The sequence below is a fragment of the Numenius arquata genome, chromosome 19 (genome assembly GCF_964106895.1).
Source record: "Numenius arquata chromosome 19, bNumArq3.hap1.1, whole genome shotgun sequence".
Classification (NCBI taxonomy): domain Eukaryota; kingdom Metazoa; phylum Chordata; class Aves; order Charadriiformes; family Scolopacidae; genus Numenius; species Numenius arquata.
The window spans coordinates 6,465,326-6,488,429 of record NC_133594.1 but is presented as its reverse complement, the minus strand read 5'-3'; the positions used below and the strand labels follow the sequence as shown (position 1 = coordinate 6,488,429).

General features: G+C 47.9%; 3 protein-coding genes across 3 annotated transcripts; 1 reads left to right on the top strand and 2 right to left on the bottom strand.

Annotated features, from left to right (window-relative positions):
- Positions 1-256: 256 nt before the first annotated feature.
- On the top strand, positions 257-5,675 carry LOC141473534 (torsin-1A-like). Its single transcript, XM_074161081.1, has 5 exons — positions 257-535; positions 917-1,182; positions 2,902-3,077; positions 3,169-3,296; positions 4,279-5,675. The coding sequence occupies exons 1-5, from the start codon at positions 322-324 to the stop codon at positions 4,527-4,529; spliced, it is 1,035 nt and encodes a 344-aa protein (XP_074017182.1). The 5' UTR covers positions 257-321; the 3' UTR covers positions 4,530-5,675.
- A 2,104-nt stretch (positions 5,676-7,779) lies between these two features.
- Positions 7,780-13,549, bottom strand: TOR1B (torsin family 1 member B). Its single transcript, XM_074161096.1, has 5 exons — positions 13,288-13,549; positions 12,596-12,861; positions 11,123-11,298; positions 9,997-10,124; positions 7,780-9,894 (listed from the first exon to the last, which is right to left on the bottom strand). The coding sequence occupies exons 1-5, from the start codon at positions 13,547-13,549 to the stop codon at positions 9,617-9,619; spliced, it is 1,110 nt and encodes a 369-aa protein (XP_074017197.1). The 3' UTR covers positions 7,780-9,616.
- A 1,000-nt stretch (positions 13,550-14,549) lies between these two features.
- LOC141473594 (torsin-1A-like) lies at positions 14,550-17,904 on the bottom strand. Its single transcript, XM_074161165.1, has 5 exons — positions 17,718-17,904; positions 16,233-16,501; positions 15,975-16,150; positions 14,925-15,052; positions 14,550-14,794 (listed from the first exon to the last, which is right to left on the bottom strand). Exons 1-5 carry the CDS (start codon positions 17,902-17,904, stop codon positions 14,550-14,552), a joined length of 1,005 nt encoding a protein of 334 aa, XP_074017266.1.
- Between the last annotated feature and the right edge of the window lie 5,200 nt (positions 17,905-23,104).

Here is a 23,104-nt window from a genome sequence, read left to right as displayed (position 1 = left end):
ATTTTTTCAGAAAAGAGGAAAATTCTCTGGGCCAGGTAAACGTGCAAGTCTGTTTCTGGTCCTGTGCCCTCGTGCAGTCGGGGTGGCGTTCCCCCCGAGTACCTGCGGACAGTGCATTAAGCTATCTTTAGAGCATTATCGCAGTACTTCATCGAGTGAACCACACGAGGCCGCCATTTACCTAATTACAGCCGCGGTTGCCCGTCCAACATGGCGCCCGCCCTCAGCCTCAGCCCCGCCTCTGCCCGCACCCAAGATGGCGGCAGCGGAAGCGGCGCGGCGGGGCGGAAGCGGCGGCGGGGCGGCGGGGCCGGGCGGGCCATGAAGCTGCGGCGGGGCGCGCTGCGGGCGGCCCGGGGCTTGGCGCTGCTGCCGCTGCTCCTCGGGCCGGCGAGCGCCGTGGAACCCATCAGCCTGGGGCTGGCGATCGCGGGTGCCGCCGCCTCGGCCCTTACCGGCATCATCTCCTACCCGCGGCTCTACTGTTACTTCAAGGAGTGCTGCCTCCAGCGGCACGACCGGCGCGTCGCCGCCGGTGCGGGGCTGAGGGGGTGCTGGGGGTCGGGGTGGGCTGAGGGGACATTGCGGGGGTGGCGGGAGGGCGTTGGGAGGCTGTGGGGGCCGCGGGAGCCGGGCAGGGCCTGTGAGGCCCCCCCGTGGGGCCCTCCCCATGAAGGTCTCCTCATGGGGCCTGTGGGGATCTGCCCCTGGAAGTCGGCCTGAGGGGGCCTGCCCGTGGGGTCCTCCCCATGGGCCTCGGCTCCAGCTCAGCCGGCCCTTTGCCCCCTGTCCCCGGGGCTGGCAGCCTGCGGGCCGAGGTGGGTGGTGGACCCTCCTGGAAGGAGGGAGGAGAAGCCGGCGGGACCCCCCTGCTCCTCTCCCTCCTCGCTGTTGACAGGGTGGTATCTCCGTCCAGCTCTGCAGGACAATTTGGACAAGAAGCTGTTCGGGCAGCACCTGGTGAACAAGGTGGTTGTAAAGGCCGTGAAGGGCTTCTTGAACAACAGCAATGCCAAAAAACCTCTCGCCCTTTCCTTGCACGGTTGGACTGGAACAGGCAAAAACTTTGTCAGTAAGATAATTGCTGAAAGCATTTATAAGAGAGGTCTGCAGAGTAAATATGTCCATCAGTTCGTGGCGACTTTACACTTCCCTCACGCTCACAGCATCAATCTCTACAAGGTAAGAGTGCGCTGGAGCACAGCTCTGCTGCAGTGGCTGCTGTATTGATTTATAAATGTTATGGCACAATCGATACCAGAAACCTAGATGTTGTTTTCTGCAGTAAAATTAGCCTGTGCCAGTTTGGGAGTCTTCTGTACAGAACCGGGTAAATCCTAACATCCATCAGGACTGGTTTTCCCATGAATGTAAAGGTTTTTGTGTGTGTTTTGAGCCTTTCTTTAGGGAAAAATGACACGGTTATTTTTTGGTTTACACTTTGCTTAGACTTAAGGATAAGCGTGACTGAGCAGGATTCCATGGCTGGGTGATACCCTGGTGGGCACTGCGGAAAACTAATAGTTCATGACTGTGCGGAATCACCGGGTAACCTCCAAGCGTGTCAAGTCCTATGGCAAGCTGACGGGTGCTCTCTGAGGCACGGGTGTACTTTTCGGTTTGACTGCACGCTGAGGAGGTTCTGTAGTTTTGCTATGCATCCATTTCCCAGCTGTAAAACAAAATCACAAAATACTCTGTTGTCAGAGAGGTACAAATAAGTGTATTTGGAATTCTTCTGCCAGTTTGTGTCAGCGTAGGGCTGTAGGCAGGTGGATATCACGTGGAGCAATAGCTCAGATGCATGTTTTCTCAGGTTTTTTTTGTTCTAACTAACTTTGTTAACAGCAGAGTTTGAGAGGTAGAGTACCACTGTCTTTTGTAGCACTGAATGTTTATATTCCATTTGTATATCTTAAAAATGGGAATGGGATGGTTTACAAACCTGATTTCTAAATGGAGGAAATGTCTGTTTCCTCTTTTACAGCTTACTTTCCCCTTTCTTGCGACTGAGCTGTTTTAAAATAAACCCGATCCTTTTCTGCTTTCGTTTCGAGGTGATTACACTCGGGGAACTTGCTGCCCAAGGCAGGAGAAGGAACTATCCCTTCTTGCTCACAGTGCACCCAGTGCCACCTTCCTGTGCTGCCTCTGCAGTTCAGGGACTGAGTAAACAGTGAATATAAAAAAAAAAAAAAAAAAGATGAATCATTGAAATTGTTTATAATGGTTACTTCTCATTCCTCTGCCAGCAGATCAACCTGGGTTTTTTTCCGATTACTTCACTATTGATCTTAAATGTAGCACTTAAGCGAGAGAATCTTTAAATACAGTAAACCATTAGCCCTTCGGAACGATACTGCTCAGGGCTTGTAATTGTCTTCATTTAACTTCTGAGCGATTAAAACACAGGGCTGAGAGTTGAATTCTGTTTCAACTTTTGCCAGTGGCTGCAGGTGCAATTTCTCACTGCTGCTGTGCAGGGAGCAAATTTAATAGTGTTCGTAGTTTTGATGCCTAAGGATGTTTAGACCAAAGTGCTGCCAAAAGGAACCATCTTGCTTGGCAGGGCTTTGCTTTGTGTCACTGTTCTGTGGTGGTACCTGTCCTTTGTCCTACCGTGCGCTTTCATTTTTGCTGTGTTTACAGGAATATCTTTCTCAGGCGGAGATTTCCTGGTTTTGTCCCATCCTGTCTCTTGGTGTCCTGAATTTTTTTCAGAATCAGCATGAGATTCTGTTTGTTTTATTTACAGCTTTTAACCATGTTTTAATCCAGAAGCCAAAGGTGTTAAAATGACACAATTGAAATTATGCTTTCAGGACAAAAACAAGCAGAAGTGTTATTTTCTGTCTTTTCAACACAAACTCTTTCAATATCTTTTAATTTTATGCCACTCAGGACCAGTTGCAGTCGTGGATTCGGGGAAATGTGAGCATCTGTCCTAGATCGCTCTTCATATTTGACGAAATGGATAAAATGCACGCAGGACTCATTGACTCCATCAAGCCATTCCTGGACTACTATGAGCTTCTGGATGGGGTGTCGTACCGACAGGCCATCTTCATATTCCTCAGGTGAGACGTGGCATCTCAGGTTTGCTTTTCTGTACCCACGATGCCTTTTAAAACTACCTCAAGCTACAGTCTTTGCTTTCTCTTAACTTAGCAATGCAGGAGCTGAAAAGATAACAGAGGTGGCACTAGATTTCTGGAGAAACGGGAAGACAAGGGAAGATATACAGCTCACGGATATGGAAAATGTACTGTCTGTGTCCGTCTTCAATAACAAAAATAGTGAGTAAAACTGTGATTGCTTTTGAGGTGGTAAAAGTTCCACAAAAGGGACGGGCTGCATTTAGCTGCATTTTTACAACTATGGTTTCTGCTTGATGTGGCCTCCAGCTTTTGGCTAACAAGGAGCCACAGTGCAGTTCTGGGGCCTGCAGATGCTTTTGAGATGAAATGAAGGTTAAGGAGCTCTGTGTACACCTTGGTTACCAGCATGTTTGCTGTCCGTTGGATCCCATATGTTGGGAGAAGTCTCCGCTGTCCACTTACTGACGTACTAACGGGCTAAAGACAAAGCAAACAGAAATCTAGACAGTAAGGCTAGATATTGCATTAGCTGAAAAATCCTTAACCAATAAAATGTTTTATTATGGGGAAACCACTTCCTTGGCCCCCAATCCACTTAGCCTTTCTTGCTCAGTCTTTTAAAAGCCTTCAGGCAGTTATTTAGGAGCTATTTATGGGGAACAAGCTGACATGCCAGCCCTGCTGTGAGCAGTCCAGTGCTTCCTAGGCTTTCTTGCACAGGACTTCTGGTGAAAAGGGTTTTTAATATAATTATGGTCTAAAAATAGCATTGGAAGCAAACTTACCGCATTTTTTTTTTATGAGGTTAGATGCAATCTCCAAAAGAAGGAGCAAGATAAACTGGGAGAGCTGATAAGAGATAGGAAATCTGTTCCTTGCTCAGTGAGAGAGGGGAAGGTATGAGACTGGCACCTGGGGAGCGAGGCTGAAATGCATTCAGTCAGAATTCATTAATTCAGCTCCAATGGACCACATTTGTGTGTCTGTCCAAAACTTTATGCACAAAGTACTATGAGAAAGGGCTTATATTTGAGCTTACCTGTGCATCATAGGGCCTTAAAAACACAGGTGAATTCTTACTGGTATGTAGCAGAGCACTATGATACGCCTCTTGCTGCCATTCAACCCATGGTAGTGTTTAACTAGAGTAGAAACAAACCTCTTCTCTTTCCCTTTGTAGGTGGATTTTGGCACAGCCCTTTGATCGATAGAAATCTCATTGACTACTTTGTTCCCTTCCTGCCTCTGGAATACAAACATGTGAAAATGTGCGTCAGGGTGGAGATTGAATCACGTGGCTACGTTGTAGATGAAGACATTTTAACCAGAATAGCCGACGAAATGACCTACTTCCCCAGAGAGGAGAGAATTTATTCAGACAAAGGATGTAAAACTGTGGATTCAAAGCTGGATTATTACTATGACTTCTAATGCTTTATTGCTACAACCTGCAAAGAAGCAAATTTAACTTAATTACAAAGTGGAGAACCCGGGACATTTCATTTTTAAGCACGTTTTAAAGAAAGGAACATTATTTTTTAACTGGTGTGTAAATAAGTGGCAGTGCCTCTGTGTTTTTATTCTGTCACTAGTCACGGCTCCCAGGTACTTCGGCCTTGTGTTGCCAAGGTAAGAAAGGACTGCGTTGTGAATGCGGAGGTCTGTGTCTGACGGCACCGAAGATTCCTCTCGGATCGTGTGTTGATCATCAGAACCGTTTGGCAGCCTGTTGGCACGTATAGGACTGAGATTATGACCAAATTTTAATTGGGTTTTGGTTTGATGTGGATGATCTCTAGAGAATAATGAGAATTTTAATCAAAGTTCCTATGTCTGTGAAAGACTTCATTCGGCTTGTGTAGGAATATCCTTACAACTGCATTAAAAGTGGGATATGTGTCTCTTCTCCTTGAACAGCTTGGTTCCCGTAAAGATGAGGGGGGAATTCTGTAATTATAAAAATCCATAGTCTTCTATCCAACATCATGCAGTACCGTTGTCTTTTCTCAAAACAGTGGTATAAATTGGCCTTCTGCATGTCAAACCAAGAACATGAAACTCTTTGGTGTGAGTAGTGTTCAGAGGGCGGACTTAATATTTCAAGGAAGTGAGTTAAAATCCTTGACTGCCACATCAGTGTAGTTGGTTCTTATTTTGTTTTTTTTTTTTTTTTATGTATACAGTTGCCCACAGCAGGCTTTCCCGGGAGTGATCTCAGGAGGGAGAAAAGTGTGCTTTCTGCCTAGTGAGTCAGCTTCATGGACAGAGTGTAACTTAATGGGAAACATGTATAGGTTAAATTTTACACCAAGGAAATGGAAGAGAGGTTTTTCCTCTTCACCTACATGCAGAGTTCAGGGGCCAGCTTGCAGGGTTTTCACTTTTTCCTGTTCTTGCAATACTGCATGACTTTGAAGCAGGGATGAAGACAGAGCCAAAGGCATTTGGGGAAAAAAAAAAAGGTGAAATGTGTCAACTGAAGTTACTGCGAAAAGTGTCAGACTTGTTTCTAAATGTGAGCACTGCAGAGGCTTTTTTTCACTCCAGTTTCTATTCAAAATAAACTTTTCTCATCAGAAATGTATTTCTTAGTTACCTTCTGGTGTTCTTTGCGTTGAGTGATTTTATGTTAATTTTGCACAAACTAAATATTTGTTGCAGAAGAGCATACTACGTTTCTGGCTGAAGTGCTCAGCTGTGCTTGAATACAGGTATCCCCCTTCTTGAGTTCAAAGGGAATAGATGCAGGGAAGAGATGTGACTCTCTGCTACGTGCTGAAAGGGGGAAACAAATGAAGTTTGGAGTGGAAACTGCACTTCTAGTCCATTGGTACTAATTACACTCGCACGGTTTTTGTAGAGGTGGACTTTCTAGCTGTTATGTGCTCAACGGTATCATAAGGATCAACTTGTCTTCTAGAGACCAGTTAAAACCCTGCTTCTCGTCTCCTCCTCCTCCCACTGTGGTACCACTGACGGAACACCCTGCAGGCTCTGATTGAAGCCACCCGTGCTTTCAGTGGCAGCATCTTGGAAGTTTTCTCTGTGAGGGTGAAAAAAAAAAAAGGGTCGGCAAAACTTCAGCTGTCCAGTTCTGCTCTGAAGTTGTATAATATGCAAATTATCGGTCCTAGTATTTGTTAGCAAATGAATGCTTTGAACTCGGGTATTTATCTGTTTCTTTGACCTCCTGATCATAGCAAATGACTGGCTAATGGAAAAAAGCAGACGTGAGTGATAAACTTTTACTACTGTCTGGTACCTTCTCATCAAAAGAAAACAGTTCAACCAAGCAGTATTGTAGCTTTTCCATCATTAACTACACTCTTAATTCTGCTTTATGTGCCATTGCAACGTTAATACTGGCATTTGACATACATTGGGAGCAAGTATTTAATTATATCATAGCCCTAGATGACTTAGAGTGGGTGGAAGCTTCCTGTAGAGGGTGTAGAAATTACATTGAAAGGGTTGAGACTGCCTCTGTTTAATCTCTCTTCTGTCCTTGAAAACAGCAGACCTGGCTATGAGCATCCGGGTAAAAGAAACGTGTGCCTGAACTCACTCCTAGCCTTGATCCCATTGTTTTTCCTCCCCTTTAGACTGCATGGTTTCAAAGCTGAGATCTTTGCTCGTTCTTTCTTGCTGTGGCTGGGTAACTTTGGCCATTATTCTTTTTAATAGGCCACTTGAAACTGGATCAGACAACTTAAAAGAATATGTCAAATGGGGGAAAGGTCTGATCCCTGGAGAGACAGTCCCTTGGCCAGGTGAGAGAAGCCAAACAGTTGCTGAGACTGAATTTTGTTTGTTCTTACCAAAGTCCAGCACAAGCAACTGCTACTTTAATTCAACCTTCTTCTGCAGAGAACATTCTGAGATTTCATGCTGTGCTCATAAAATTAGAGACTATGGTTAAAATACAGCAATGTATTAAGCACTGCTTTTGCTACAAAGAGGCAGCCTGGCCTTAAGAGATTCATCTCTCATGCCCTGGGCCAAAGGGCCAAGCTGTCGTGTGTGCTGAGCTGTGCAGGCACAGTGCAAAGTCCTGATGAACAAGAGAGCTCTCGCTTCCCATATGTGCTCCCTAATGAGTTTCCTTGTGCATCGTTACAGCACAACAGCGGGAACAACTGACTGTTGAGCAAGGTGTGAGCTGCTGCCAACAGCCGGACCTTGCTTCAATTAGGCTGTTATTTACACACTGGCTTTTTTTTCAGTGCTGGAGAGGCTGCAGATGCCCCGGCCCATGGAGATACGATGAGAGCCTGTAGTCCTGTGGTGCCTTTGCCAGCTAGAGGAGAGGTGAAGAGCCGCCTTGAATGACAGCTTTCCAGAGGCAGCGCAGAGAGGAGGAATGGTTAAACAAGCTCCCTGAGAATTACTTGTCCTGCAGTGCCTGGAAGTGTGGTAGGAGATACCTGTTAATAACTATGAAGCAGAGCAGGCAGGGACTTTAGGCCTTTTTCATAGGTGTTTGTTTCTACTGAGTTGTATTTAACCGTTGAATGCTTTACTGTGCTGTTGGATGACTCAACAGGCTATATTAATCTGCTTAGCTATTGTTATAAACAATTTTTTAAGAATAAGGGAAGCTTAACAGCAAGCTGCAGTGCAGTTGGTTGAAAACTGCCTAAACTAGTCCTCTCCTATAGCTGAAAATGATTAAACCAAGAGAGAAAAGTGACTTAAGATTTATTCCAACCGCAGTACAGTAGTAATATATAGTGTTTTGAAATTGCACAAGTATTTTATATTTGGAGTACCTGAAACTGGATGCAGCATTTACACCTAGGAGTAAGCCAGTTAACAGGCAAAACTTTATACATGAGAAGTAACAGTCCAACGTCCCAAGGTTAATGGCTTGTGAGCATTTGGCTCTGGAGGTTGCATCAGCGCGAACAGTTTGCCAACATTTGACAAATTCCACATGGGGTTGTAAAAGGCAATTGGCACTTCTAGTTTAGAGCTTAAATGCTAAGCTTTCTGTTGTAATTTGCAGTAACATAATAGTGTTGAGACCTGTAAGTTCCACATCACATCTTAAAGTGAGTTTAGGTACAAATGAGGAAGTAAATGCTGCAGCACAAAAATAGCCCAATCCCTCACGCCAGTTTAAAAAACACACTACAATCAACCAAGTGATAGGCACTTCTGTCTTGCACTACAATATTTGACCACAAGTGATGGATGATGAAAGAGTTAAAGCTTGCAACAGTTTTAAACCCCAGCCTTACCAAGTGGGTGAAGGTCAAATCAATCTTTCCCAGCTTCCTAACTCATTACTCACCCTTCCACACAGACATTCTTTAATGTTAAAAGCTACTATAAAACATACTTATCTAGTGAAGCATGGGATTGTTGTTGATGGCTCCCATTTCTCTTGGTTGGCTCCCTTTTCCTTCTTGGTTGCTCTCGAGGAAAAGCTTTTGTATTGCTGTTGCTTACACTTCAGTATAAAAATACACTATTAAAAATAACTTCTGCCATGAAGGTGTCTTCCAAGCAAGGTGAGAGCAGCATCACCCGCTCCCAGGCTGTTGGGAGCAGTGGGGAGGGACCGCTAAAGATCTTGCAGACTTCAGGCCCAGGAGCCCACATGCAGACTAACCTGACAAGCTGTAAGAGTCAAATCCTCCCAAGAGATTTTTTTAATTAAAAACAAAAGACTGGCCTAGTATGTTGGAACAGTCGGATCCCTCAGATGGGTCCCTCTGCTTAGGAAGACAAACACCCTGGAGTTACCACACACATTCATTTAGCCCCCTTAGTTAGAAGAATACAAAGTTTCTTTTACAAATTCTTTTTGCCTAAAGAAGCAGAGGAGCAAGCAGTTACTTCCCCCCTCATCCTTTGTCACTGAATAGTAACAGATTTTCCTGATCTCATCATGACTTTTCATTAGTGTAGCAGGAGATGTGATACGAAGCCACAGCTCAGGCATAAACTACAATCACGCCCTTCTGTCCCTGAATAGCTGATGCTCCTCTGTAGAAGCCACAACATCATCAATCTGCTGTGAAGGAGAGGAATCTTTCCACCATACCAGCCTCTTACTGGTATTCACCCCTGCAGACACTATCACAGTTGTGAACATGCCACACATCCCATCATTTCACTACCCCATGAAGGAGATCATGTATGAGGCAGGGAATACGACTGCCTGGAAAAATTCCTCTGTTCTCCTTTGCTCTAGTCTAGTTTTTGTGGAAAGAGGAGTTAAATACTTAGTAATCCCAGCACTTGGAAGAATAAAGCAGGAGAGGCTGTATCCAGTACTATAGATGTGTCATCAGAAATTCTCTATAGGCTAAAAGAAAAATAAAGGGGGCAACGTTTGGATACTAGCCAGTTCAGAGATGAACAGTGGGATGTTAAGTTAAAAAAACAGTTAAAAAGCTCACACAGGTCATTCTGGTATTTTCACCGTACTCCCTGCAACAGTAAAAAAGCTTCAGTGCAAATACACAGGTATCCAAAAGCTCCGAAATTTGCTTTGGAGACCTGATGGGTGATCACCCCTTGGCTCTTGTATCTCTCAACACAAAGTCTTCGTGAATATCCAGCTTGGCCTGTACAGTCTTGCAGCCTTTATCAGAGTAGATTTTCTGCTCTTTGGGGAAGAACGTCATCTCATCAGCCACTGCTTGAACTATCTTCTCATCGACAACGTAGCCACGGGCTGTCATTTCAGCCCTGACGCACATCTTCACGTGCTTGTGCTCCAGAGGCAGGAAGGGGACAAAGTAGTCAATGAGGTTCCTGTCGATGAGGCTGCTGTGCCACAGTCCACCTGGAGGAGTCGGGGGAAAGGGAGAAGCAGGGCAGGGTCACGAGATGAAACCTGTGTTATGAAGTAAAAAGAACTTCCCATTTTTTGGGGAAAATAACTTACTGTTCTTGTTATTGAAGACTCCAACAGACAGCAGGGACTCCAGGTCTTTCAGCTGAATCTCTTCCCTGCGCTTTCCACTTGTCCAGAAGTCAAGAGCTGCTTTATTAATTAAGTCACCACCTGCATTGCTATTCATAGAAGAAAAATGAACAGTGGTGAATAGAGACACAACTGAACCAGAATTTCTTTTTTAGAAAGATACACATATTGCTAATCTTCTTGACATCAAACAAATCACCAGACCAGCCAAAAATTTAGGGAAAGTCTCCAGTTCTTTAAATAGCCATCAGCGTGTGGTGGGTTGACCCCAGCCAGCAGCCAAGCACTTACGCAGCTGCTTGCTTACTCCCTCCTGCCTCAGCGGGATGGAAGGAGAAAATAGGACGTACAGAAGTGAGAAGACTTGTGGGTTGAGATAAAGACAGTTTAACAGGTAATGAAAAGAGGAGAAAAACAACCCCAAGGAAGGCTAAAGCAATCACTCTCAACCCCCACAGTCAGACCAATGCCCAGGCAGCCTCCAAAGAGCCATCAGCTGGGAAGTTGACCCCCCGCTCCTTCTTTCTGTACCCCAGTTTTTATTGCTGAGCATGACATTACATGGTATTGAATATGAATATTCCCCTGGCCCGTTTGGGTCAGCTATCCCATTCTCTTGCCCACCCCAGCCTACTTGCTGGGAGCCGCATCAGAAAAAGAGAAGGCCTTGAGGCTTTGCAAGCACCATCCAGCAACAACCACAACATCGGTGCCTTATCAACACTGTTTTTGGCCTCAAATCCAAGACACAGCACTAAACCATCTGCTATGAAAACAGTTAACTCCATCCCAGCCAGACCCACAGTGCAGCCATTGCAGAGAACTTCCCCAGAATGTGAGCTCCCATAGGATCCGTGCTCTGGGACAGGCTCATGAGCTCAGGTGGGGTCTGCTGCCCCCCATCAGACCTGCTCCACCACAGTCACGTGAGAGCTCACACCGCTCCCCTCTGTCTCTACAGAGGGGGTCTTCGCTCCAGAGCGGTTCTTTTGCTGTTCTTTGAGTGAGGTCCCATGGGAACATCATTATCATCACACACACAGATTTATCTCGGTATCTCAAGATAACCGAAATAGGTGCTACAGACCTGAGGAAGATGAAGATGGCTTTCCTGTAGGACACCCTATCAACCTGCTCGTAATAGTCTAAGAACGGCTTGATGGCATCAATGAGACCTGGATGCATTTTGTCCATCTCATCAAAAATGAAGACAGAGTGGGGACAGGCACTGACGTTGCCCCGAATCCAGTTCTGTAGCTGTTCCTGGAACAAGAGGTTGAAAAACACTGAAAAACTCGGTCTCTTGGAGAGGGACTGCAGAATATTTGTATGTGACAGCCTCTAGGGACACCCTTTCAAGTGCCAGCATCACACACTCACTGGTAACAGTTTTTCCTGAAGAGAGGACCATAAACTCTGTGACTGATCCCTTTAACACATGGCACTGAATTTAAATGTGAATTCTTTCCCTGCTCACAGATGAGAGATTTTTCTCATTCTTTCTGCTCCGTGTATGGATAAGGCACAAAAACCAGGCTGAGATGGGAAATCTTGAAAAAGAGAAAGATGCTTTTTTGTTTGTTTTAAGAAAATCAGTTCTTCCTTTTTTTATACAGAAACCGCATCCTATCAGTTTTGGGCACCTTCAAACACAAAGATCAGAAATCTAATGTCTAGGAATGAAGTCCTTTGGAAAATCTCTCATGTGGGCTACACTTTCTCATTGCGTAGCGCGTGGGGGGTTGACCCAGCAGCAGCCAAGCACCCCAGCAGGAAGGGCGAGAGAGGGGGAAGAATAAAAGTGAGAAAACTCACAGATATTTTGATAGCTGATGGCAAGAGGGAAAAAAAAACAAGCAAAGGGAATCACTCCCCCCCCCCCAACACCTGCAGACACATGCCCAACCAGTGTTAGAACACCTTGGAAGCCAAAACCCCCAATTCTTCCTTCTTTTACCCCATTTTTTATTACTGAGCATGACAGCATATGGTATGGAATATTCCTGTGGCCGACTGGGCTCAGCTGTCCCAGCTGTGTCCCCTCCCAATCTCTTGCCCACGCCGGCCTGCTCCCTATGAGTAGGGGGAAAAAAAAAAAAAAAAAAGGCAAGTTTTGAGGCTGTGCAAGCAGTTTCAGTAACCACCAAAACACCGGTGCGTTATCAACACTGTTTTGGCTACAAATTCAAAACACGGCGCCGCAGGTGCCGCTGTGGAGAGTGTGCCTCCCTCCCTCCCAGCCAACCAGCAGGCACGGTTTTAATGATGGGATTCTCTCCGAACAGTAAGCTCGGCAGGAATCAGCAGATGGCATCAGTGAGAGGACAGCAGGAGGGAATTACTCTCACTTTACATTTCTTGGCATTTTGGTGCCTTTCTCTTCTACTTTCTGAATGCATTTCCTCCTCCATCTCTCCTGAGCACCAACTTTGGAAACACCCAGCTGTACACCTCCAGTTGTTGGGTATCTGGGGGAATTGTGCTGCACCAACAGCCAAACCCCCATAGTAAGGGGGTTCAGGGACTCGGGGTACCGGGATTACCTTGTGTCCCTCCTCACCTTGTAGAGCTTGACTTGTTCTTGGTGGGGGAAGTGCAGGGTGGCCAGGAAGAGATGGACGAACTTGCTGCGCAGGCCGGCAGGGTGGACGTGCTCTGCCAAGATCTGGCTGAGGAAGTTCTTGCCGGTGCCAGCCCAGCCGTGAAGCGAGAGCGTCAGCGGCTTCTTGGGGCTGGGGTTGTTGGTGAAGCCCATCACCGCCCTCAGCACCACATCCTTGGCCAGGTGCTGCCCGAAGAGCTTGGCATCCAGCTGCGCCTTCAGCGCTGTGGGGAGAGGGAGAGTTCAGCATCGCATGGCCACCAGTGGGTGCCGGTCACTGGCCACGCACCAGGCAAGCTTTGCATGGCCACCGATGGGTGCTGGTCACCAGCCATGCACCGGGCGAACTTGGCATGGCCACCAATGGGTGCTGGTCACCAGCCATGCACCAGGCAAACTTGGCATGGCCACTGATGGGTGCTGGTCACCAGCCATGCACCAGGCAAGCTCAGCTTGGCCACCCATGGGTGCTGGTCACCAGCCATGCACAGGTTGAGCTCGGCATGGCCCCTGCCGGGCAGGGGTCTCAGCACGGCACGGCCACTGCCAGGCACACCGGGGGCTGCCCCGGGCAGTGACCCGTTACCAGCCGAGTTCCGTGTCAGGGCTGGGGACCCAGCGCGGCCCGCCGCCCCCCGTCCCCGCCGTACCGGTGGCGTTGATGCGGTGCCCGGCGCTGGGGCAGCACTCCACGTAGCTGCAATAGAAGTTGGGGTGGGACAGGTAGCCGGTGATGGCCCAGGCCACGCCGATGGCCAGGCTGACGCTGAGCGGCTCCAGCGCCGCCAGCCCCGGCAGCAGCAGCCAGAGCAACCCGGCCGCCCGCAGCATGGCGGTTCCGCGCCCGCTCCCGCTTCCGCCTGCCGCCGCCGCCGGGCGAACGGCCGCCCCGCCCGTAGCCGCCGCCGCCATCTTTGTGAAGGGCAAGGCCGGCCTTTCGCTGCCCGGCTGATGACGTCGGCGGGCCGTGACGTACGGGTATGGGGGGGATGACGTCAGGGGTGGTGCGTGAGGGCATGAGGAGGCTGGGGCAGCGGGGTGGAGAGGCCCCGGGGGGGCTGAGGGCGTCCTCGCCGCCTCTATCGCCTCAGGCCCTCACTGCCTTCGGGGTGAGCTGGGCCCCGTCCCTGCTGTCAGCCCTCCGAGTGGCCCCATCTTCTGTCCCCGTCCCTCCCCTTGACGCCACCGGGTCTCCCTGCAAGACCCCGGCACAAATGGCGTTCCCCATCCCGAGCCGCAGGCGGGAGCCTCCTCTCCCTCTTTCCCCGCCGCGGGTGGGAGCATGCCGCCATCGCTGGGTGCGTCGGGCCCAGCAAACACAGAGGAGCTGCGGGCAGCCTGCAGGAGGACGGCGTGGAGCCTTTGGAAGGGTTTCCTGTGTCTGTTTCATTTGCCCGTCAGTGGCACTGGTGTGTGGTGATCCCCGTGGAAACCCTTCGCGCTTGGGTTTCCACACCTGTAAAGCAGGAACAGCGGTGCTGGTCTGCCGTGTGACTTCTGTGAGGTACACGGGGGACAGCCAGTATAAAACAGACATACAGTTACTCAGAATGTTATTTATTAATAGGTTTTGTTAATTAGGGCAAACTTAAGGTGCAAACACTCTTGCCACAGAAGTGGGAGACTTTCCTCTTTAAAATACTTTCTTTGGGAATGTTTCTGCGGCAAAGAGAGCAAACCTCATCACCCACTTATGTCCCTCTTCTCTGAACTCTCATGATTGTTGTGGTGTCCTGTGTATTTATTTATTTATTCAAAAACTCTACAAAAGGTGCCTCTGGTAGGGGACAGCCTGAATCCTGACAAGGAGGAGTGTGTAGAGTGAGCTGCTGGGAGGGAAAAGGGAGTTATTGGTTCTTCCATCTGCTGTGGTCTTGTAACAAGAAGACGAGGCATTTGGCCTTGTAGTGCCTTAGGTGCTCAGAGTCACTCTGGAGGCTACAGTCTTGCAGCCTTTGCTGGAGTAGAGTCTTTCTTCGCTGGGGTAGTTGGTCATTGACAAGGCAATCTCCGCAATGAGGTCTTCATCCTCGGGATGGCCTTGCACGCGCAGCTCCTGCCGGACACACTCTCTCACATGCTTATATTCAAGGGGAAGGAAAGGGATGAAATAGTCGATCAGGTTCTTCTGGATCAGTTGACTGTGGAAGAAGCCGCCTGGAAGAGAGAATGGGAGCTTTACCATCAGAGTGCTGCGGAAGCCAGTCTGTAGCTGCGCCCTTCATGGATCATTTTGCAGAAGACATCAGCATTCCTGGCACTGAGCCCTGAGCCCAGAGGTACTCACTGTTTCTGTTCCTGAAAATTTCCTCTGAGAGCAGAGACTGGAGCTTCTTCACGGGAATGTCTTCTCTTCTCTTCAGACTTCTCCAGTAATCGAGGGCAATCTCTGTTACCTTATCTCCACCCGCATTGCTGTTAGGAAAGAGATTCACTGGCTCATTAGAGCTGTATCTTTAGCATCTTTATTGCTCAGATCTCAGCAGTGGTTTAGGTCACTCTGTGTGAATCTGCACTGGAGTGGAGGTGACATGTCCCTACAGAGATGGGAAGTGACAAGGACCACACTATCTCCCAAATGACAGCAGTGTCTGATGGGATGAGCTCTCCTCTGGCACAGTGGCTCGAACTACTGCGTTTGTCATTTCAGCAAAGCCGGGGGTTGGTCCTCCTGCCAGGTGTTAACAAGAGGCACGCTAACGAGCTGCTACTTATGGTGGTAATTGATGTCTCAAGCTGAAATAGGTAGTTGACCATGTGTTTGAACATAAAGGCAAGTTGAGTGGCAGGGCAGCCCAAAGCCTGGGGTTCGGGCTTGCTTCAGTCATGTGCTGTGAACAGAGCTGGGGTGACCCTCAGCAAAGGGATTTCCCAGGAATAATACCTGGAGGAATTGTGCTCCCTTGACCTGTGTATGCAAGTTGTCTTCACCAGGTGAGTTTTCCCCTCTCCGCCTCTAAAGAGCTCCCTAGGGGAGTCCCACCCATCTTACAAAGAACTTCCCGCCTAACAGTGGGATGATAGAGCTGGAGAAAACATATTTACTGACCACTGTGGAAGTGGCCTTTCCAGCACTTTTGGAAGCCACCACAGATACTTCTCCATTTCCCATTCACTTGAGGAATGGGAGCCTTTTCAGCGCCGGGGCAGTTCACTTCTCTTTATAGTGTGAGATCTGGCTGACACGATGGCTGGGCATGTTCATTGACAACATGTCTGTAAAGACAGACAGCAAGGGACTTTGAGTTGCTCAGCCACAAACCTGTCAACAGCAGCTCTTACTCCCTTTGTCCCTGCTGATTCTGTGGGACTGTAATTCCCTTTTGGCTTTCCTTACTTCAGAAAGATGAAGATCGCCTTGCCATAATAAACGCCATCGATCTCTTCGTGGTAGCCAAGGAATGGCATGATAGAGTCTATCAGGCCATGTGGCATCTGATCCATTTCAGAGAAGATAAAAAGGGACCTTGGACAGGCACTGACATTGCCCCGAATCCAATTCTGCAGCTGCTCCTGTGAGAAGAGGCAAAATTACCTGGGATGTACACCCACAGTTGCAGATAAACTGGAGAAAGTGAGATAAAGCTGGAAGTACCTTATAGAGCTGGACATGTGAAAGGTGTGGGAAATGCAGCACTGTGCTGAAGTGGTGCACAAACTTCCATCTTGGTATATTAAGCCGATAGAGGTTTTCTGCAATGATGCTGCTGACAAACGTTTTGCCTGTTCCAGTCCAGCCGTGGAAGGACATCACCAGGGGCTTCCTGGGCCGTTCGGAGTGCGTATTTGCACTCAGAGCTCTCAGAACTATCTGGATAGCAAGATTCTGGCCAAAGACTTTTCGGTTCAAATCCATCTTTATAACTGAAGGAATAAAGAGAGAGAAGAATCAGAAAACTCTGTATTATTACCCCTTCCCCCCCCCCCCCCCTTTTATTTTTTTGGTTGCAGCTGAATGACAATGAGGGAGAACAAATGCTCGCTGCCCTCTGGCCATGACAAGATTGTGAATCAGCAGAGAATCCAACTGAGGAGCAAAGTCATGAATCAGACCCTTGCTGGCATTTGTGGGGAGCAAGCAGTTAGTGTGAGATAGGCAGGAGTCCCAGCGGTTTGTGGCTACTGCCTCCTATAAAGACCTGGGATGGGATCTAATGTATTTGCCGAGGCTTGTCCGCTGCACGTGCTAAATTCTTGTGAACTGTTTCTGTGGCATCTAGCATACCTTGCATTTATAGAAAAATGTCCTTCTGTTGCTGTAGGAAACTCTCTTAAAAAGTACCACAACTAAGTTCTCTTAAAAAGTACTAAAAGCCAGTTTCAGTGGCTAAAGTACTAGCAAACAGCCTGTTTGTAAGCAGCAGATCCAGAGCTGGTAGGAAGCAACATACTGAATGAAGTACCTGGAGGCACGCAGGTCTCCCAACAGTTGCGGATTTGTTTTGGAATCTGTGGCCCAGCACTGAAATGAAGCAATATTTGTCATCCCATGACAAAGGGAAGGGGGATTTCCAGGTGGCAGGATCAGGGGTTTATGGTTAAAAAGCTCCTTTTCAGACTGTGCACTAATTCCCTGCAGGCCAGGGTGAAACAACCCTTTCTTCCCCAGTCGCTGAGGACTGCCAGCCTGCTTGTCTCGGGAAAGCGAAGCAGCATACTTTTAATCTAGACTTACCACTAATTGCTACTCATTTGACATATATTACAGGCAACCACCGTCTGGGGTGTGGGATACCACTGGGGTGTCCGGCTCGAGAAGATGTGGGATTATTTCTTTAGCTCTTAGCCTTGAATTCACCTCCAGAATTTTGCCTCCTTCTGCCAATATAAACCAAGACACCAGCAAGGGAAACGCTCTGGTACTGCCGTGAGAAGCAGGGTCCGTGACCACTTGTGGGATAAGCAATATTCGGTTAGTACAGCCTTTGCCTTCTAAAGCCACTGCGGGCAGTAACTCTTACCTTTCTGCAACCACCCCGAAGGAGGCTGGCACGAAAAAGGAAGCCCTCGCCACCCTGGGAAGGACCATCAGCTGGTCTCACTGACAACTTGGCTCAGGGTGCCCTTGCCACTGCCTTACCTGATAAGTTCAGCGTGTCCTTCATATTGCAGCACTCCAGGAGACTGCACTTGAGCCAGGAGTGAGGGGAGAGGAGCTGCCAAGCGACAGCAGCACCGCCTGTGAGGATTGAGGTGCTGAAAGGGTCCAAAGCTGGCGTCAAAGTGGGCAAAAGAATAAAGAATACAGCAGCATTCGTAAGCTTCATGGTGGCTGGCTCAGCAGGAAAGGAAAGCAAAACAGAAATTGCAGAATAACTTCCTGAAGCGTGGGGCCTGAGGCTGTTTGAGAGGATGGAAGCCAAGACTCCTGTAAGCTGGAGGTGTTAATGAGTTAACAGACTTATCACGCTGCTCCTTGAGAACTCAAAGTGTTGTGAGCAGGGTGTCTCTGCAAGGGTAGAGCGAGAGTTTCATCAGAACAATCCCAGCTCTGAGGGGAGCAGGACTGGAACCCGACTGCATCTTAAGGTGCTAATTGGTCTGGTGATTAACCAAGAACATAGCAATTCTTGGTTTGGGCTTAGTTCAGAGTGGGTTGTGCACCTGGCATCGCAGAGCCCAAGGATTTCTGTAGCAGTGGCTGGAGCTCTGCGACTCGCAGGACTGAACATGCCAGAAAGCTGCTTTAATAAAACCAAGTTCTCAACACAGATATTTTGTCCTAACAACTCCGTGAAGTGTGTTTGCAAAGGGGAAGGACAGACACTGAAACGGCTTCCGTTTTCTCAGCAAACACTTTTTTTTGAAAAAGTGAAAAAATGTGAAAAGCGCTTTTAAGTAATTCTCATTTTATTTTTAAAATCTCATTGGAAAAACTCTGAGCAGCATCATTTATTATTCAAAATACATGCTCAAGATTTGGTGTCTCACTTGAAACAAGTGTCGTGTGCTGCCAACTGCGGAGCAGCTGGGAAGCCCCGTTGTTCCCTATTTTGAGAGTCCTTGCTGTCAGCTGCCATCGAGTCTTGAGGTGGGCACAGCTTATACTCTTGGCTTGTTATTTCTGGGTAGTTTGCCCAGATTACTCGGTTACAGAGGGGTGTCCTCAAAGCCCCAGGGTCTGGGCTGCCAGGGAGTTAACACCTGAGGATTGGAGCTTGCTGGGCTTTCTGCCTGCAGTCTCTCCATCAGGAGACCCGGAGGCTGCACAGAGGCCAGAGGAAGGCATTGGCAGCGGCACATGCAGGTTTACATGTTGCCTGGACTCTGTCAGAGCTCTCTTGAAGTCAGCTCAAGTGATATTTGTACAAAGGTGGTTTAATATCGCTGAAAAAATGCTGGGAAATTTGCAGTCAGCTCCTGTTTCCTTGATGCAGCAGTTCTCTGCGTTTGGCCCTGCTGAACGCTAGATGGGGTGTCAGACAAAGGTTTTAGCCCAGGATTTGCAGGGTAGAACAACTATTGCAGAAAACTGAGTCGTGCCTGAGACAAACAGAAGAGAGAGTACACATCTGCAGAGTTGACCGCTTGTGTTACGGAACATGATGTCTTGGGACACCACACAACCCTGGCTGCTCAGGCTTCACAGAGGGCAAGAACTTCACAGGCAAGTTCAGCAGGAGACCGAGAACAGCCAAAGTCATCTTACAAAGGAAGATGGGGAGTTTGAGTAAAGAAATGAGGCTGTTTAGCTGGGATCTGTAGATTTTCTTGGCTGTACGTCTGAATTAAAGGTGAAAGCAGGTGGCATTGCCCACCTCACAGATTTCAGCAGATATTTCACCATTCCTCTGTAGAAACGGAGTGTGGGCTCACAAACACTGAAATGGGTTGTCACCCCTGAATCTCTGGAATAAAGCATAGTGCCAAGTTGTGTCATACAAAGGGTGAAGCAGTTTCACAGTTTATGGTCCACGCTTTCAAACCCAGCTGGCACAGAGCCTCTTCTGACTGATTTGTGAAGGGGCTGAGGAGATGTCCTTATTAAATTTTTCATTGTGGTCTTGTGTCATTTCACAAGGTCTCACCAGCCTGGAAGTGACTACATCTCCTAAAATGCAGATAGGAAATGCAAAGTATGTGCTAGAACTGCTAAAAATGTGCTAGAAACAACACAGAGAAGGAGAATTACCTCATCTATGCAAAAAGAAGGAGTAGCACAGGACACATATATAGATCTTCTCCTTTCCATGTGGGAGGGAGGTGGCATATATTTCCTATACAACAATAGGATGTATGCTGCATAACAGGTACCAGATGGGTGTTTAAATAACCTTCAGCTGCAACATGTCATGCTGTTATCTCATTATCCCTTACAAGTTAAATGGGTTCAAGCTGGGCCCGGACATGGATGAGATGTCTAATAGCGGTGGTGGGGCTGACATTGATGGCAATTTCCTTGAACAGCTGTCTGGAAGCTCCAAGTGGAGCACAGACCCTGCAACACACACTCTGCAATGCAACGTCTTGTCGCCTGTTGTGTTGTGCTGATGAACATGTTGTTCTTCTGTCTCAATGCCCTCCTGTGCCCTTGGCACAGAATTGGCATCCTGTCATGTATTCACACTGGCCCCCCGACCAGCAGAGGGGGATGGTGGTGGTCAGCTAGCAGTGGGTCATCGTGAATCAGTTGCCACAAGCTGAAAGTACCGAAAATTCACAGCTGAGAAGAACTTTCAAAAAGCGATGGTTTGGGATATCCGTGATTTGCGGTGTTGATCAGTGGTGGGAAGGTGAGGGTGTGGGAGAGGTTAAGAATGTGGGGGGATTACAGGGAGAGGGAAGGTAGGGATTTGGGGAGCAGTGGTGTGGGCTGGGGGATATGGGGTGTTTGAAGTGAGTAATTTGGTGCGCTAAAGCTATTGTGATAGGGGAGGTAGTGGAGATGGGGTGGGTGTGTTCAAAGGGAGAGGTAAGGGATGCAGACATGAAGTACTTAAGGCCAAGGGTGAGGAGAGAAGAAAGTCCCAAAGGAGAGCTTTGCCTAGCTTGCTCTGCTTTCAGCGTGTTGAAATTTTCTCTCATCCACTCACAGTTTGATTTGTGCATTGTTGGTTTAAAGTCAGCATTCTTAAGACTTTGGGCTCACAGCTTCATGGCAGGGAGCCTAGAGAATTTGGGATATGGATGGTTAGCGTGGCTTTCTGATCACGAGGCAGCATACCTCGCAGATGGCTGGAGAGCCAAGAAACATAATGTCTCCAGCCAGGGGACAGAGTGCTAGGAATCGGTGCTGCAGCCCTGCCTTGAGTTCATGGAGTGCAGGAGGTTTCCAGGTAAGAATTGTAAGGTCAATGAATCAACGCTTTTCCCAGAAAAAGTCTGTATTTTTGTTGGAAAATGTATAAGGTCCTCAGTATTTCCAAGCGCTTTAGGAAAGAGCTTTGGTAATATGACTGCTATTTTACAGGAGGTGCTGGGCTGGCAAGAGTTTCTCGCTGCATTGGACAAGAAGAAGAGAGAGACTCTATTTTCCCTACGTTCAGTTTAATTGCTACCTGAACATATCTCTGTCCACATCTTCTCTTTTGTCCCTGCCTTCTGACTCTGGCTAGACATTCTCTAATGCTCCGTGGTTTGGGTTTGTTTTCTTTCCCCGCTTCAAATTCAGCATCATCTTCCAAGTGCTCCTTTTCCTAAAAATAGAGATGAGGAAGTGACAGGAAAGGGCTGCCACTCTTGACGTACATTGGGATCTTTTAAGGGTGGGATTGTGGTGGGCTTTATCTAAATACAGAGCCTGGCTAAGCTCTGAGGACGACGCTAATGCTGCAGGAACATTCTGACTCACTCAAATGTGTTCACTGACCTTTCTATAATGTGACAGTAGCAATAACACAAGACACCAAAATCGACATTAATGTTGAGCAAACATTGTCTAATCCTAGCAACACCCAGGGAGTCAAGAGGCTGTGTCATCCTCCTCTTGCAGGTAGGAAAATTGAGGTTTGCAGATGATGAAAGTTCTTCTTAACATGGCATTTCTTAACATGGCATTTCATAGCAAAGCGTTTAGCAATTCTGCTCTGTCTTTGAAATCTTTACTCAAGAGCTTGAGCCATGATTTGCCTTGGGCCGGCTTGAAAATCCTTGTCTGGTACAGAAGCAGAGTCCATTGGGTCAGTGTGTACTGCTGAGCTGTATGAAGAGGGACAGTCCAACAAGGAAAGGTATGGATGAGCTTGAGATTTCAGTGACGTGGGACATCATACACATGTCCAAATAAATCTGCCCAGGTGAAATAATTCCTTTGATCATGTCTGAACCCTTGTAAAAATTCTGATGTACTAGTAGGGATTTTTTTTTGTCTGGATGCTGTCTCTAGAAAATGCAGTCAAGAGGTTCTTTCCTACAACAAGACAAAAGGATTTCCCATCTGGATGCCCAACTGTAAAGCCCTTTTTCCAGAGCCTGAATTGCAGCCAGAGACCAGAGTCTCACTGTGCTGCACAAGCAGAACAACCAGCCCTAGGGACCTTACAGTGAGTGGATGCAATGGTGGTCCAGATCAGAGCTTCACCTGGTCTACACTGGTACAGCCCCTACCCAGAGCAACGTACAGCAGCTGAGGACCAAGCAAGGTTTATCAGTGCTGCTGATGCCCTTTGGCCACAGTGAATGCTGACAATTTCTGCAGAGAGAGACAAATGTGATTTTTAATCTGATATCGAGTGGTTTTCAGCAGGTGGAGCTATACAGGTCATGTTACCTGGTAGGGATAAGAATGAGAGGAGGGGGGAGGAGGTATTTAAAGCCATGCTTGATCTACAGCATCAATGTGGGTGAGGGAAGCAGCTGTCTCACATTTCTTGCCTCCCGTGGGAACTTCCTTGAAAGGTAATGTTTTATAGATAAAAGTGCAAGGTGACAAGCTGGCAGGGCATTTCTTTGCTCTTTATATGGTGAGACCTGGTGCTGAAACCTGTTTGATCTTTCATACCAACTCCATCAAGCAATGATGGATGGAGAAGGTCTTTCTCAGAACAAGCACAGGGAATTACTTAAGTACCTTGCAGCCAGACTGGCTCTGTGCCTCCATGGACCACTGTGTGCTCCAGAGGGAGAAGGGATGGAGAGAGGCAGCTCTTTGGCTTTGGGAGAAGTGAGAGGTTCCTGTTCATCTGAACAGGAGGTGCTCGGACTGCGGTAGTGACAGGCTTTGAGGAGAACAGAGTTTTTTAGTCTGTAGCTGGGTGATACAGCAGCTCAGGATCTCATGGTACCACCCAAAGCCAGGTGCAAATAAGCAGCAGCAGCCACCTATGGACCATGCAAATCCACCTGGGCTGGCAGCTGAGAGAGGCAGCCTCAGGGCAGGAACTGAGGAAGGCAAAGCAGGGTGCAGGGACCCGTGTTTTACCAGCCTCGGCTTTTCACCCCTTGCTGGGATAGAGCCAACTCTGCTAATTGCCTCTGGGTTCTGATTTCAAGGCCTCTGTTGTGCAAGATGGAGGTGAATAATGTATG

Excerpts from the sequence above, each read along its gene's own strand:
- LOC141473534 (XM_074161081.1), top strand. The coding sequence starts at position 322 with ATGAAGCTGCGGCGGGGCGCGCTGCGGGCGGCCCGGGGCTTGGCGCTG. Across the intron at positions 536-916 it reads CGACCGGCGCGTCGCCGCCG|CTCTGCAGGACAATTTGGAC; the intron begins GTGCGGGGCTGA and ends ATCTCCGTCCAG. Across the intron at positions 3,297-4,278 it reads CGTCTTCAATAACAAAAATA|GTGGATTTTGGCACAGCCCT; the intron begins GTGAGTAAAACT and ends TTCCCTTTGTAG.
- TOR1B (XM_074161096.1), bottom strand. The coding sequence starts at position 13,549 with ATGGCGGCGGCGGCTACGGGCGGGGCGGCCGTTCGCCCGGCGGCGGCG. Across the intron at positions 11,299-12,595 it reads AACAAGTCAAGCTCTACAAG|GAACAGCTACAGAACTGGAT; the intron begins GTGAGGAGGGAC and ends CTCTTGTTCCAG. Across the intron at positions 10,125-11,122 it reads GCCATCTTCATCTTCCTCAG|CAATGCAGGTGGTGACTTAA; the intron begins GTCTGTAGCACC and ends TTCTATGAATAG.
- LOC141473594 (XM_074161165.1), bottom strand. The coding sequence starts at position 17,904 with ATGAAGCTTACGAATGCTGCTGTATTCTTTATTCTTTTGCCCACTTTG. Across the intron at positions 16,151-16,232 it reads CACATGTCCAGCTCTATAAG|GAGCAGCTGCAGAATTGGAT; the intron begins GTACTTCCAGCT and ends CTCTTCTCACAG. Across the intron at positions 14,795-14,924 it reads AATTTTCAGGAACAGAAACA|GCGGCTTCTTCCACAGTCAA; the intron begins GTGAGTACCTCT and ends TCTCTCTTCCAG.